This window comes from Pristiophorus japonicus, chromosome 9 (genome assembly GCF_044704955.1).
Source record: "Pristiophorus japonicus isolate sPriJap1 chromosome 9, sPriJap1.hap1, whole genome shotgun sequence".
NCBI classification, from domain to species: Eukaryota; Metazoa; Chordata; class Chondrichthyes; family Pristiophoridae; genus Pristiophorus; species Pristiophorus japonicus.
Window position 1 is genome coordinate 144301992 of NC_091985.1, and position 15331 is coordinate 144317322.

The 15331-nt window shown below is 45.5% G+C and overlaps 1 protein-coding gene across 3 annotated transcripts in view; it reads right to left on the bottom strand.

Annotated features, from left to right (window-relative positions):
- slc24a3 (solute carrier family 24 member 3) overlaps positions 1–15331 on the bottom strand; it is a 466872-nt gene that overhangs the window by 29191 nt on the left and 422350 nt on the right. For all 3 annotated transcript variants that reach the window (XM_070888804.1, XM_070888803.1, XM_070888805.1), the window contains 4 exons: positions 11813–11838; positions 11292–11345; positions 8019–8155; positions 2052–2212 (listed from right to left, as the gene is read on the bottom strand). In XM_070888804.1, the coding sequence (XP_070744905.1) occupies positions 2052–2212; positions 8019–8155; positions 11292–11345; positions 11813–11838 (378 nt within the window). The remainder of the gene's footprint in view (positions 1–2051; positions 2213–8018; positions 8156–11291; positions 11346–11812; positions 11839–15331) is intronic.

Below are 15331 nucleotides of genomic sequence, written 5' to 3' on the forward strand. Positions count from 1 at the left end.
TTGCCTTACTGACATGTGGTTGTCTGGCCACGTTATCGTACCAGCGCCCTACAACTGGCAAAGTGCTGTTCCTTGCAAACCCAGATTTGTGCCACGCCCACAGTACGCAGCCCGACTCCTGCTCAGGGGCAAGCTGCCTGCCTTGTCAGTACCAGCAGAAAGCAACGGAGAAATGGGAACCAGAAATGAATGGAGCAGCACAGAGCGGGCAGCGGGATCAGGAATTGACAGAATTATCCACGTGGCCCATTCTTCATCTGACTTGTGCTGCCATGCGAGGCGCTGAGCCAGGTCAAGGGGCTTCCCTGAAGTGAGAGAGGAAATCTAAGACTGATACTCCATGGGGTATGGTGGCTTTTGTGCTGCTAGCACCATGGAAAGGTCATCTGAGGAAAGGTCAGGGTTGAACAATGGAGGTGTAACGATAGATTGATATCCTGGATTTGCACTCAAGGAGCAGTCACTGGACCTCCCCTCAGGAGATTGAGCAGGTCGGTTAGACTCGACAATAGGGTAGATTGTAATTGGTATGCGGAAGGAGTGAGCTTGATGACCTGAATGGCCTTTTCTTATTTAAAGTTTTCTTATGTTCTTATTAGATCCCAGTCTGCACTTGTGTTCCCCCCGCTAGTCACTACTCATCAGTAGCTGAGAGAGTCTGAGGTGCAAGTCACTTGCTGGGTTTGGGAGTTACGGTGATGTGTGGCACAAATGAATCATTGGCAAATAAAATATAAGCCCCATCTGTGATTTTTGTTTTTACCAAAAGCAGTACAACCTTTCCTCAAAACAACATTATTCTCAATATTAGCGGCAGCTTTCCTGCTTATTGTTGTCTCGTGCTTTGTTTGTGTAACATTTATTTCAAGTTTACAGTCCCTGGGTCATCCACTCAACAAGCTTCTTCCAATGCCACCATTGCTGGGAGTTTCACAAGAGTGGAACAGGGACCACTCACCCTCCCATCCTGCGGCCCCCCATTTGGTGTCTCCCTCCTTCTCTACGCCCGCAGTGAGGTGGCTGAGACAGGTGAAGTCAACAGTGTGAGGTAATCGGAACAGCAAATCACGAACTGTGAGGCTAATCACTTTGGTAGGAAGAATAGAAATACAGAACATTTTTTTAAAATGGTGAGAAACTATCAAATGTTGATGTTTAGATAGATTTGGGTGTCCTCGTACAGGAAACGCAGAAAGCTAGATGCAGGTACAGCAAGCAATTAGGAAGGCAAATGGCATGTTGTCCTTTATTGCAAGGGGGTTGGAATATAAGAGTAAGGCAATCTTGCTACAATTGTTCAGGGCCTTGGTGAGACCACACCTGGAGTACTGTGCACTTATCCTCATCTGAGGAAGGGCATAGTTGCCTGAGAGGCGGTGCAACAAAGGTTCCTTAGTTTTATCCCTGGGATGAGAGAGTTGTCTTATGAGGAGGGATTGAGTAAAGTGGGCCTGTACTCCCTGGAGTTTAGAAAAAATTGAGGTGATCTCATTGAAACATATATGATTCTGAGCGGGATTGACAGGGTAGATGCTGAGAGGTTGGAACTGTGAGGCTGGTTTTCCCTGGTTGGAAAGTCTAGAACTAGGGGACATCATCTCAGGATAAGGGGTAGGCCATTTAAAACTGAAATGAGGAGCAATTTCTTCACTCAGAGGGTTGTGAATCTTTGGAATTCTCTACCCCAAAGGGATGCTAATTCTATTCAAGGCTGAGATAGATAGAGTTTTGGACTCTTATCTCATGGTACAATGTCTGGAAACTCAAAAATCGAGCTGAAAGTTCTATTTTCAGTATAATAGAAATGCCAGATTGAAGGGCTCGCTTCTAAGGGGCTGTTATCTCTGGATTGTTAGTTTTAAACTTCCAGAATGCAAGCTTTAATAGTCAGGCCAGGATTCAACCTCAGTTTGTGGGGATGCATGTACCTTGTGAATGGGTCATAACACTGACAGACATGTACGTTACAGCCCTACGGACCTGTCAGCAGGTCAAAGCTCACACCCGAACCTTTCCTGCTGATACCTGCTGCAGTTGATGGGAGTAAATACCTCATTGATGAGCATGCGACTAGCCATGCTGAGCCTGGTTTTGGGTCCAAAGTGGCTGGTTATCATGATCCTCAGACTGGCCTCAGAGAAAGAGAGCTGGTGTGGATAAGCCGAGAGCAGCTCATCCACCATGAGCACAGAGGAGTTACGGCAGAAGTTAGCTGTGAAGAGAAGACGACAATGTTAAGTGTTGTGATTAACCCTCTCACCAGCTCCAGTGTTCCCGCTGTTTTTCTAACTCCCCCAAGCCCGTGATGCTTCATAACTCTGCGCGTTCCCCTTTCGTTGGGCTGCCTGTCTCGGCTGCAGGGTTGTTCGCAATCACCCATCAAGTCATTTTTTTCTTGCGTGGGTTGTTTGGAAATTTGCAAAATGCTAAACACACATTTCTTCTAAAAACAAAAGCCCATTTTGTTCCATTTGCGTTTGTGTCTTATGATATGGGAACATCAGTTGTTCCGTTTTCAAATGAATTTATCATCAACAAAACAGCAAATATCAGATCGCAAGCTACAATTCTGCCCCTTCCCACCCCTATTCTGTCATCTGTCCAGTTTTGGAATTGGCAGATGGTGCCAACTCTGGAGAGGAAGTTTGATTGTGGCTGGATTAGAGCGATAACTCTATATGCCTCTACTTCTAAGTCCCTAACTCTCGAAATTCGACATGTTTTCAGCTTTATTAATTAAAAGGATAAGGCTGGGCTTAATTATTTTTAATTAAAAATAATTTCTCGCCTTAAAGTTCTCGCCTCAGAGTCAGGTGGTCATGGGTTCAAGTCCCACTCCAGGGACTTGAGCACAAAAATCTAGACTGACACTCCCAGTGCAGTGCTGAGGGAGCGCTGCACTGTCGGAGGTGCAGATTTTCAGATGAGACGTTAAACCGAAACCTGTCTGCCCTCTCAGGTGGACGGAAAAGATAATATAGCACTATTTTGAAGAAGAGCAAGAGTTATCCTAGGTGTGCTGGACAATATTTATCCCTCAACCAACTAAAAAGAACTCGAGTGGAGCATAAACGCTGGCATGTACTGGTTGGGCTGTATATCCTATGATCATTATCACGTTGTTGTTTGTGGGAACTTGCTGTGCGCAAATGGGCTGTTGCGTTTCATACATTGCAACAGTGACTACACCAAAAAAGTACTACTTTGGCTGAAAAGCACTTTGGGACATCTGGTGGTCATGAAAGGTGCTATATAAATGCAAGTCTATATAGATAGTTTGAAAAAAAAAATCATGCCTCGGAGCGAAGTCTTTTTTCCCCTTCCTTCCTTCAGGGAAATGTTCCACTGTCATAAGGCATTCAGTCAAGCTCGTCAGCTGAGCTAACAAAACACAACTGAGACACGCAGAAGGAAACAAGCACGCTGTCCGATTATAAAAACAAAACATTTGCATAACCACTAGATTATATTTTCTATTTAACCTTTTGTTAAATCTCGGGATCTTTGACAGGTATTTGTTTAGCTTGAAGAAGCTTCATTTGTAATAAAATGCAGATGACGTGACACCTTTGTATTTCAATAACCATACAAATATCAACACGGACAAAGGTGAATCAAAGTGCATGGAAGATAAAAACTGAATGAATTATGAAGCTTGTGTTAAATAAACTGTTCTAAAATAGAGTACATAAATCATATCTTCAAAATGTAGAAAAGTGTCTTGCAATTTCAAAAGAACAAACCTACAAATATGGGTTGTAAGAACATAAGAAATAGGAGCAGGAGTAGGCCATTTGGCCCCTCAAGTCTGCTCCGCCATTCAATAAAATCATGCCTGATCTGATCTTGGTCTCAACTCCACTTCCCTGCCTGCTCCTGATAACCCTTCACTCCCTTATCATTCAAAATTCTGTCTATCGCCACCTTAAATATATTCAATCACCCAGCCACCACAGTTCTCTGGGGAAGAAAGTTCCAAAGATTCACGACCCTCTGACAGAAGAAATTCCTCCTCATTTCCATTTTAAATGGGCAACCCCTTATTCTGAAACTCTACCCCCTAGTTCTAGATTCCTCCAAGAGGGGAAACATCCTCTCTGCATCTACCTTATCGAGCCCCCTCAATATCTTATATCTTTCAATAAGATCGCCTCTCATTCTTCTAAACTCCAATGAGTATAGGCCCAACCTGCTCAACCTTTCCTCATAAGACAACCCCTTCATCTCAGGAATCAACCTCGTGAACCTTCTCTGAACTGCCTCCAATGCCACATTACAAATTGTGACCTTGCAGAAGATAAGATGGTTAGAACAAAAGAATGGAGTACCTAACAGTCACGGTCTACTTTTACACAACATGGGCCACCTTAAACTATTCTTAATACTGTTAAGCAAAAGCAGAAACACAATTAAAGAGGACCCAACTATTAAAAGGCAAATGCAATAGCATTTGCAAACTGCGGGCAGTCACGTGGTCCACTGTCACGTGATCAAGCCGCTAGGATTATATCCAACCAGAATTGGCAAACCTGCTACCACACGGGGAGGCAGATTTGTTTTGCTTCAGTTTTCACTTACTGATCCAGGTAACGCTGGAGTATTTAAAACAGCAAGGCCACATCACAAAAATACAATCCATCGGTGGTTGGAGAACCTTCCAACTGTTGCTGCCTTTAGCTGATGCAGTGTTAACAGATCATAGAGACTGAATTCGCGGTCGGAGGCTTCCTGCGGGGTGGAAGCTACGATCAGCAAAAGATCAGCACTTACCTTCTGCCTTGGGATCCACGGAGACTTGCGCTCCTGGGCCTCTACACGTAGGCCTGTGTAGAGGTCCACGTATCCCAGGGACACATGCGGTTCACAAGCGCTCCTGGGATCACTTGGGCTGGCTCAACCAATCAAAGAAGGGGATCCCCATTCATGCTTATGGGGATTCTGTATGGAATCCCCATAAGCACGAATGGGGATCACGTAAAAAATCTATTTAATGTAACAAATAAATAAAAAAAACATTACATATTTAAAATTAATTCAAATACAATATAATTAAACATTTAAAACAAAAAAACAACTTTTGAAAAATAAATTTAAATGTTTTCGAGGGGCTAAAAATAACCTTGCTTTATTGTACATGTGTTTTAATGTTTAAATGGAAAAAAAATATTTTTATGTTTCTTAAAACTTCACTGGTAAAATCAGGCCTTATGCCTGTTTTTAGCAGGCGCAAGAGTTTCACAGGCATTCGCTGGGCAAATAGTCCAATTCTCCGCCCACGAATGCCCTATTCTTGGGCATGCAGATGATCTGTCAAGAGAATTCTTGACACATCGCAAGTTCTGGGTTCCAGCCCACGCGCAATGCATGCCTTAACCCGGGACTTGCGCGGCCCCTAAGGGCGCGTGTACACCTTGTACACACTCTTAGGGGCCGCAAAGAACGGCCCAATGTGATCCACAGCAGCCTCACCATTTCTGGCTCTTCCAATTATTGTAAAAATAAATATTCATTTGGAAGGAATCTCTCAATGAAGCACACAAATAAAATGAATTATCTCTTTTAAGGTGCTGGTTTGAATATTCAAATAATTTATCTCATGCAGTTATCCTTCTCACTGCTGAGCACACAATGGCCAACACATCGAATCTTACAGCACAGAAGGATTTATCCCATCGGACTTTTGAAAGGACTATCCAATTAGTCCCACTCCCCTGGCCTTTCCCCACAGCCCTGCAAATTTTTGCTTACATAGTACAATTCATTGCATGTGAAGTGTTTGGGGACATTTCTGAGAGATGTGACAAGGCTCTAATTAAATGCCAGTTCTTTCCTTCAGTGACTGAAGAAACCTTTAGGGGACAGGTCCAGTTGAGGTAAATATGGCACTGATCTTTTAAAGAGGCACGATGCTACTGCAAAGTGTTCTGCCATTCTTCTTCAAATTTGTTTGACAATGCACAACAAAAATGATGCCTTTTATGGCGTGACAATTTTGTTTGCATTTGGCCAAACTCTCCCGCCAGCCAATACAGTGGCTGTAATACGGAGCAGTCTGGTCCAGGAAATACGCATGGCCGAAAACACACTGAGAAGTCCATGGTGCCTCTGTAAGCCTCAATGTTGGTGCTCCACTTGGATGTTGTGCTGGGCTCACTTGAAAGTTCAGATTTATCTTTGCCAAGCGAGCTGGAAAAATAAAGGCTGGACACACACACACACAGCTGAGAATCGTCAACATTCCTGAAATCCCCAAAGTTTAAATTTTCCATACGCAGCTGTATAGTTTAAATATTTCAATGTTTTGGGAAGTTTTTTTTCAGCTAGTACAGCGAACAGCCATATCCCTTGCTTCTCTTCACTGGCCACTTTACCTCTTATTTCCTCACCTCACAAATGTCAGTCAATAGAGAGGATCAAGTCTTCACCTATACTAAATTCTGCATACCTATCATCGCCAAGTTCCACATGCTCACTTTGCCCCAGCAAACCAATTTTAAAATCCTGTCTTCTTGTTCAAATCCCTCCATGTTCTCCATCCACACCACGGTGGCAACCAGAACAGTCTCATCCTTCATTCACAGCAACCATCCAGTCAGTTTATTCCTTGAGGATTATCTTGTTCCCCGTCTCTCTTATCTCTGCCACTGACTAGCCCCCCCCGACTGTGTCATCTACTACTGACCCCCCTCCCCGCCCCCCAATCACCCTCCAGCATGATTACACATTCATTTCAAGTATTTACAGCACAACCTAATGACCAGCTCTTTGTTGGCAAACTGCATAATTGATGTTATATCACGATGGAGTCAATATTTCCTCTAAATGCACATTGATAAGATCAGCATTTTCAGCCCCTGCTGTGAATTCCAATCCCTTGCCATGGATTCCATCCCTCTCAGTCCCTTATTCAGACTGTGCACAATCTCGGCATCTTGTGCAGCCCAATGTGAGTTTCAAATCCCACATCCTAATCGTCACCAGGACTGCTTACTTTCACAGCCCTTCCCTCACCACCACCATTGCCAAGGCCCTTTATCCACACTTCCGTGACTTATTTCTTCTTCTTGGCCTCCAATTCTCCGCCTTTCATAGATCCATCTCATTCAAAAATCAGCCATTTGTATTGTTGTGCGTCTGTAAAGCATGCACTCCCATGTTCCGCCACCAGGGAGTTCATCCCCTGAAGACCCAAGGGATCCCAGCATCCCATGGGAGCACTGTATATAAGCCGGCCCTTAAGGCCTTTCCTCACTCTGGAGTGTCTTATTAAAGACTGAGGTCACTGTTACTTTAACCTCTGTGTGCAGCCTCATCTGTGTTAGGAACACAATATGTATAATGTCCCACACAAAGTACCACTCACCCCCATCCTCACTGATTCCGAACAGACTGAATTTGAACACCTCATGCTCATCTTCAAATCCCTCCATGGCCTCACACTACCCAACTCTGCAATCACCTCCAGCCTTAATCTTCCTCCTCCCACTGGTTGTCCAACTCTGGCTTTCAGTGCATCCCCTCTCTGTTTGCCCCAGCATTGGCAGTGGAACTCTCAGCTGCCTAGGCCCTGCTCTCTGGAGCTCCCTCCTGAAGCCCCTTTCTTCTTCCCCTTCCACCTTTAAAAACCATCCTTTCGACCAAGCTTTCGGTTACCTGGGTTAATTAATCGCACCATGGCTCGTCAATCCCTTCCTTTCTATTTTTCCCTTTGTAAAGGGGTTTGGAAAATCTATGTTAAAGGCACTATATAAATTCAAGTAGTTGTTGTATCATGCCCCTCCCTTCACCCTGCCTTGCGGATTTGTCCCCTGACCATCCTCTCTGCTGCCTCCCGCCCCGCCCTCACAAGCCTCCTGAAAACCTCTCTTACATTGTTCTTACATCCAAGTTCCATCACTTCCATCTCTCTCCTTGTAAAATGCATCCTTTTGTGTGAGGTGCGCTATGCGAGTACGAGGTGTTGATTTGCATGACTTTTAAAGACAGGCTATCTACAATACATGGAGCCTAGCCCTTACCTTTTTTCAGTAAGACCACAGTTGCATCACAGTTGCTGTTGTCATCCATTTCCGTATTATTTGCATTCCCGTTCGCCATGTTCACAGATGTCTTCTTCAATTTGCTTTCGAAAAAAATCTGCATCGAGGTGTTGAACCTGGGCCCCATAAGAGCAGTCATTAGCAAAAGTTAGTCTTTCTAATATCATTCTTTTAAAGTCAGAAGCTTACATTATAAAACCAAATAAATTCATGTTTCCTACAATACTTGCAATGAAGTACAATGCATATTTCATTGTTGTGAAGTCGGTGGAAAGTTGCAGAGAGACACGAGATATTATATAAACAGAAGTCTTTCTGTAGAAGATATGGGGAAGTGTTGTTTCCGTCTCTTACAAGGTCGGTCATTACACAGCGTGTTTCTGAGACACTGTTGCAGTCAAAGCCGCCCTCGCCTTTGATGCCATGTCTAACAGGAGTCCTGTCCCAAACTGCAATCCCGGCTCTCACTCTGATGTCACCAGTGCCTCGCTCTTACTCCGCATCCCAGTCCCTCAGCAGATAACGTCACAGCTGTGGCCGAGTGGCCCACCTACTTACTGTGGGTCCCAGCTAGGGTACAAATAGTGGTCTTAATACAATACAATCTCTCCTATTGGCAAATCTCGGAGCAGTAGTGGATGTTGAGTTGAGTACCACAAATTGACAAGTCGTTTTTCGATGCTTTTTGTTTTGATTTTTCCCGCTTGACACTTCGGTTTTCAGGAGCCCTTGTGGTAATTGTGCTGCGCCTACATTTTGTCCCCCCACTCCTATCGGCTCCAACAATGACACAATGGTTCTTCCTGTAGCTACACTTTGTGGAGGAAGAGAAGGTTGAACAGAAAGATGAGCAGAAGAATATCGGGCGGGTTTTGCTTTGCCAGAGCCACTCTACACCCACCCACAATCTACAGGCAGACGTGCCCATACCCGCATTGCTCAGAGGAGCAGTGCCTGTGAGTTACCTGTGATGCCCAGACAGAATTATACCCCACTTGATCCAAGCAGATCCGCAGCCAAATTCTGTAGGCGTGGCAATGCCAGTGGCTGTCAAGGTCACAAATGCTCTTAATATTTGTGCTTCAGGATTATTTTAAGTTGTCATGAGGAACATCAACAACATAAGTCAATCAACTGTCCGTAGATGTGTAAAGCAAGTGACTGATGCCTTGTTTGTTTGAGCAAGCAATTTCATCTCTTACTCCACAGATGTCTGACAGGATATAATGGGCGGGATTCTCAGAAAGCTCCAAGGGCTTATTGGTCACATCTATACGGCCCAATGCACTGCATTGCGCAAGTCCACTACCTCTGTGAATAGGGGAAGAATTCCACTCTCTCAATGTTTAGCAGCACAATATGCTGATTTGCTAGGCAGCTGTTACCATTCCCTTTGTTACGGCACCTCACTGCCTACCCAATACTTCACTCCACAAAACAAGTTGGGGTGACCTCTGGTTGACCAAGGTTATCCTTTGGAGCCAATGCCCATGACAAGGTTCCAGAACTCCAACTGAACAATAAGGTGCTGGTATCCACTAGAGTACTCAGAGGGCACGTTGAGGCAATGTTTCCGGAGTCTGGATAGATCTGGGACCACCCTGAAATACAGCCGGGCTAAGGTTTTCATGCTGTTGTGTGCTGCAAGTGGCACCGTTTTCCCCTGTAATGGTGCATCATCAAGGAGGCCCCAGTGACGGATAGTCCGCAGTCACATCAAGGAGATGACAAGGAGGGGCAGGGGCATAGTCTGGTGCCGGGTGTGAGAGCAATTTGAGAAGGTCTCACACAGGACATCTTCTCGTAACACGCAAATGTGTGGCCACTGCCGTCCTGTCTATGTCTTCCCATGCCCACCATAAAAATGCCTTCACCTACAATTGCCTTAAACTTTCCAGGAGCATCACAAATATCACATTCCTCCCACCTGAAATATGCGTACAGGCTTTTCAAAAAGCGCATAGCTTCAATGCTGCCAAATATAGGTACAGCAAGCAATTAATAGAGTAAATGGTATGTTGGCCTTTATTACAAGAGGATTTGAGTCTAAGAGTAAAGACATCTTATTGCAATTATATCAGGCCCTGGTGACACCGCACCTGGAATATTGTGTACAGTTTTGGTCTCCTTACCTAAGGAAGGATATACTTGCCATAGAGGGAGTGCAATGGAGGTTCACCAGACTGATTCCTGGGATGGGGGGATTGTCCTATGAGGAGAGGTTGAGTAGACTAGGGCTATATTGAAGAATGAGAGGTGATCGCATAGAAACATACAGAAATCTCACAGGGTTTGACAGGGTAGATGCAGGGAGGATGTTTCCTGTGGCTGGGGAGTCTAGAACCAGGGGTCACAGTCTCAGAATAAGGGGTCGGCCATTCAGGACTGAGATGAGGAGAAATGTCTTCACTCAGAGGGTGGTGAATCTTTGGAATTCTCTACCCCAGAGGGGTGTAGAGGCTCAGTTGTTGAGTATATTCAAGACAGAGATCAATTTTTGGATATTAAGGGAATCAAGGGATACGGGGACTGTGCAGAAAAGTGGAGTTGAGGTCGATGATCAGCCATGATCTTATTGAATGGCGGAGCAGGCATGGCCTACTCCTGCTCATTTCTTACGTTCTTATGTTAAATACTTTATTGACCACCATGCAAGTGCCTAGTGATTGGTCCCGTAGTGCTTTCCCTTGGTGATGGAGTGCTTTTAAACACTAGTCTCATGTTTCTTCTAGGGGCTATACCAGCAGAAGTACAAGAGGTGGCTGGTTTCTGTGTATGCACACAAGCCTCTGGGATTGAGGTGACCCATGCCTCCTGGCAGCTGTTTCCTACGATGGACCAACTACGGGCTGAGCTAATTCTATCACTGCGTGGGCAACCTGGGCCCCTAGACTCCCCAGCCACAAGACCTGAGGTGGTGTTCTCGCACAGGTCGGGGCGGCCCAGGATATTCCAGGGCCCAGCGCTCCAGCTCTCATTCAAGGACATGCCCAGAGGGAATGACATACCTGCTCTACAGAGCCCTCACTGTGGGTAGGGGAATTACAATCTCCTGCTGGTCAGAAACAAGTGCAGGTCTGGGTGAGCAGATTGCCAAAAGAAATTGCTGCCAAAAGTCATCCAGCATGGTCTGGGGCTGAACAGAAAGTCTATGTGGAGTGCTTCAACTGGAATAATGCTGGATTCACCACCTACCAGACCCTGCCCAGCAACAAGCACAGCAGCTCGTTGGAAGAGAAAATCTGCACTTACTTCATGATCAGGATGTAGACTGCATACATCAATATCAACACTAGAGACTCCCACCTGAAGAGGAAATGAATACGAATCCTGGGATTAGTTCTTTGATATGCAACGTGCTTGAGCGCTTCAGAGTGCAACACCTCTAAATAAAGAGCAATTTGTACAGGTTGTGGAGACAGCAAAAATTAAAATAACTGTCAGTGAGTGCAGATTATTGTGGTAGTGTGTGGATGAACGGTCAGGGTAAGTGGAGTATTGAAAGGACTGCCTGCATTTGATGAGTATTGTCGGAATGTGTGGACTGCATTGATTGGAATATGTACATAGTAGAAAACTAAAAAATGCAGGTAAATGCCAATACATATTTAAACTTGTTCACAAAATTAATAGCGTTTTGTTCTTTATTTTTTAAATATATGTTTTTGCACTCTTAGTATGAATCGGCAGCACACCTTACATTAATAAGGAGCATCTAATGTGTAAGAGAGTAAAGTTCAGACTGTTTGGCATGTTCAACAAAAGGCACTCACCAAGAAACCTTTTCATCATAAATAATCTGGAAAGAAACAGAACATTGATTCAGTTTGAGCCTTGTGCCATTTCACAGCAATGTGTCCATTTAATGTATAACAATTAGAAAATATAATAGTTAACTTTCCTAACTAAAATAAACAAGAATTAATTAATATAATTTAACAAATAACTAAACAGAAAGAATACATTCCATGATTGCCAGGAGATAAAGCCAATAAACACAGGGGCCAAAATTGCCCCTTTCTGAAAGGCACATTAGCGTCTCCCGGAGGGGCAAACGGGGCGATAAGGACATTTTGCCCGGGAGCAGGTGGCAGAAACGACCTGCCTGGAATTGCCCCAGCATGCCGTGAGGGAAGACGGCTTTGGGCTCCAAAGTTTTCGCCCCGGGCGACGATGCCCATGGTGATGATGTCATCACCGTGCGCGCCAATTCCTTTATGCTCCGCAGGAGCGAGATTGGCGCGGGGCAATGCCACCGACATAGCTTTGCGAGTCATAAAGCTGTGGTGGCTGGGGTGCCCTGTCCACCCTTAAAGGGGAGGGCCTTGTACCTCGGCCGCCATCTTTTTTTTGTCAGCCGACTTTGCAGTTGGCACGACAATGGCGGCCGCTGGTTTGGCCATGTCGTCAACAGGCAGCCCTCCAATCCCTCTTGGATGTTGGGCCATTGGCCCGGCTGAAACCCTCTCTGGTGGTCCAGTGGGCGCCACTGAAGCAGCTGCAGCGTTCGCAGCGCCCGCCCCCCCCCCCCTTTATGGGATGGGGAGGGATGTTGTGACCCGTCAGCAAGATGCAGTACTTCCCCGTCGCACCAACATCATCAGCACGGCGCTGAGTGCCATCGATGCGCTTCTGCTCCTCTCGCGGCCGTTACCACCCCACGGAGGCACAGATCGGATGCCCGGATATTTTTTCAAGCACCAAGACCCCAATTCTGAGTCATTTAGGTTCCGCTTTCGCTGGATGATAAATTTTTATTTCATTCGAATTGTGTGCCGTAGGGCAATTTCTCCCCCATTGTCTTTTCAGTTCATTATTGGTGTTATATTGTGAAGATTGGAGCCCTGTGCTCATATGCACAGGTTAAGCCGGCCCTTTAAATTTTATAACCACCCTACCACCATCATCATAGGCAGTCCCTCGGAATCGAGAAACATTTGCTTCCACTCCTGAAGTGAGTTATTTGGAGGCTGAACAGTCCAATACGAGAGCCACAGACTCTGTCACAGGTGGGACAGATAGTCGTTGAGGTTAAGGGTGGGTGGGACTGGTTTGCTGCACGCTCTTTCCGCTGCCTGCGCTTGATTTCTGCATGCTCTCGCCGATGAGACTCGAGGTGCTCAGCAGCCTCCCGGATGCACTTTCTCCACTTAGGGCGGTCTTTGGCCAGGGACTCCCAGGTGTCAGTGGGGATGTTACACTTTATCAGGGAGGCTTTGAAAGCATCCTTGTAACGTTTCCTCTGCCCACCTTTGGCTCATTTGCCGTGAAGGAGCTCCACGTAGAGCGCTTGCTTTGGGAATCTCTTGTCTGGCATGCGGACTATGTGGCCTGCCCAGTGGAGCTGATCGAGTGTGGTCAGCACTTCAATAGCCTGGACGAGGACACTAATGTTGGTGCATCTGTCCTCCCAGGGGATTTGTAGGATCTTGCAGAGACATTGTTGGTTGTATTTCTCCAGCGACTTGAGATGTCTACTGTACATAGTCCATGTCTCTGAGCCATACAGGAAGGCGGGTATTACTACAGCCCTGTAGACCATGAGCTTGGTGGCAGACTTGAGGGCCTGGTCTTCAAATACTCTTTTCCTCAGGCGGCCGAAGGCTGCACTGGTGCACTGGAGGCAGTTGGACCCCACCATCACAGCAACCCTGGTTGTCAGCCCCCATCATTTGCGTTGCTAGGCCACAAATGATGGGGACTCTGTTCAATGATATATTTGTCTCTAATTTAAATATACCTACCTATATTGCTGTAGATGCATTTAACATCCTCCATCAGCTCGGCAGAACAGCCTGGAAGAAGTGGGGCAGTTCCCGACTGATAATCTGCTGGAGTTAGTAAATCCTGTCCTGGTGTATATAGGTTCCCCCCTCCTCCACAACAATACTGACTCATGTTGAGATATACCAGTCACTCTCATGGATCTTGCCAAAGTGCTAATTAGTCATGTGTGTGATCTCATCCTCACCTCACATCCGCGTACATGGGCACTTTCTACCAGAGGTCATTGGCTAGTGATCGGCAGAAGGCAGCCTTGGCTCAGTGGGTATCAGTCTCCCCTCAGAAGGTTGTGGGTTCAAGCCCCACTACAGATACTTCAGCATAAGATCTAGGCTGACTCCCTTAGTGCACTACTGAGGGAGTGCTGCCCTGACGGAGGTGCCGTCTTTTGGATGAGATGTTAAACTGAGGGCCCCCTTGCCTTCTCAGGTGGACGTAAAAGATCTCATGACACTCTTTCAAACAAGAGCAGGGGAGTTATCCCCTGTGTCCAGGCCAATATTTATCCCTCAAACAACATCACTAAAACAGAGTATCTGGACACTATCTCATTGCTGTTGTGGGATATTGCTGTGCGCAAACACTGGCTGCCACGTTTCTTACAATGCAACAGTGACTACACTTCAAAAGTACTTCATTGGCTGTAAAGAGCTTTGGGATATCCTGAGGTTGTGAAAGTCGCTATATAAATACAAATTTGTTCTTTCAATAGTTCACACTTGGAGTACGGCATACAATTCTGGTCACCATATTATGAAAAGGATATAGAGGCCCTGGAGGGGGTGCAGAGAAGATTTACAAGGATTTTACCAGAAATGAGAGGGTATACATATCAGAAAAGGATAAACAGTCTGGGTATCTTTTTTCTTGAAAAAAGGCTGAGGGGTGACCCAATAGAGGTCTTTAAAATTTTAAACGGTTTTGATAGTGGATACAGAGAGAATGTTTCCACTTGTGGGGTAGTGCATAACTAGAGGTTATCAATATAAGATAGCCACCAAGAAATCCAATAGGCCATTCAGAAGAAACATCTTTACCCAAAGAGTAGTGAGAATGTGGAACTCGCTACCACAGGGAGTGGTTGAAGCGAATAGTATCGATGTATTTAAAGGGAGGCTATACAAGCATATGAGGGAGAAGGGAATTATGCTGACAGAGTTAAATGAGAAAATATGAGAGGAACTCATGTGGAGCATAAACGCTGGCATGGACTGATTGGGCCGAACGGCCTGTTTCTGTGCCGTACAGCCAATGTAATCCTATGTCATGTGGATTTTTGCTCTTCCCAGTTCAGGAATGCTAAGGCCGACCGTGGTGTCTCTACTATCAACCAAGATCAGATCAACTAACAGGGCAGACTGGGGACCGAACCAATGATCTGTGTGGCTCAGCTCCACATTCGATAATGCACTTACCAACTGAGAGCTATTTCTTACCCAGATTGCTGTTTCTTTGTTTGACATTGCAGTTTGAGATTTAAAAATGTTCTTCAATAATTTAGGATTATC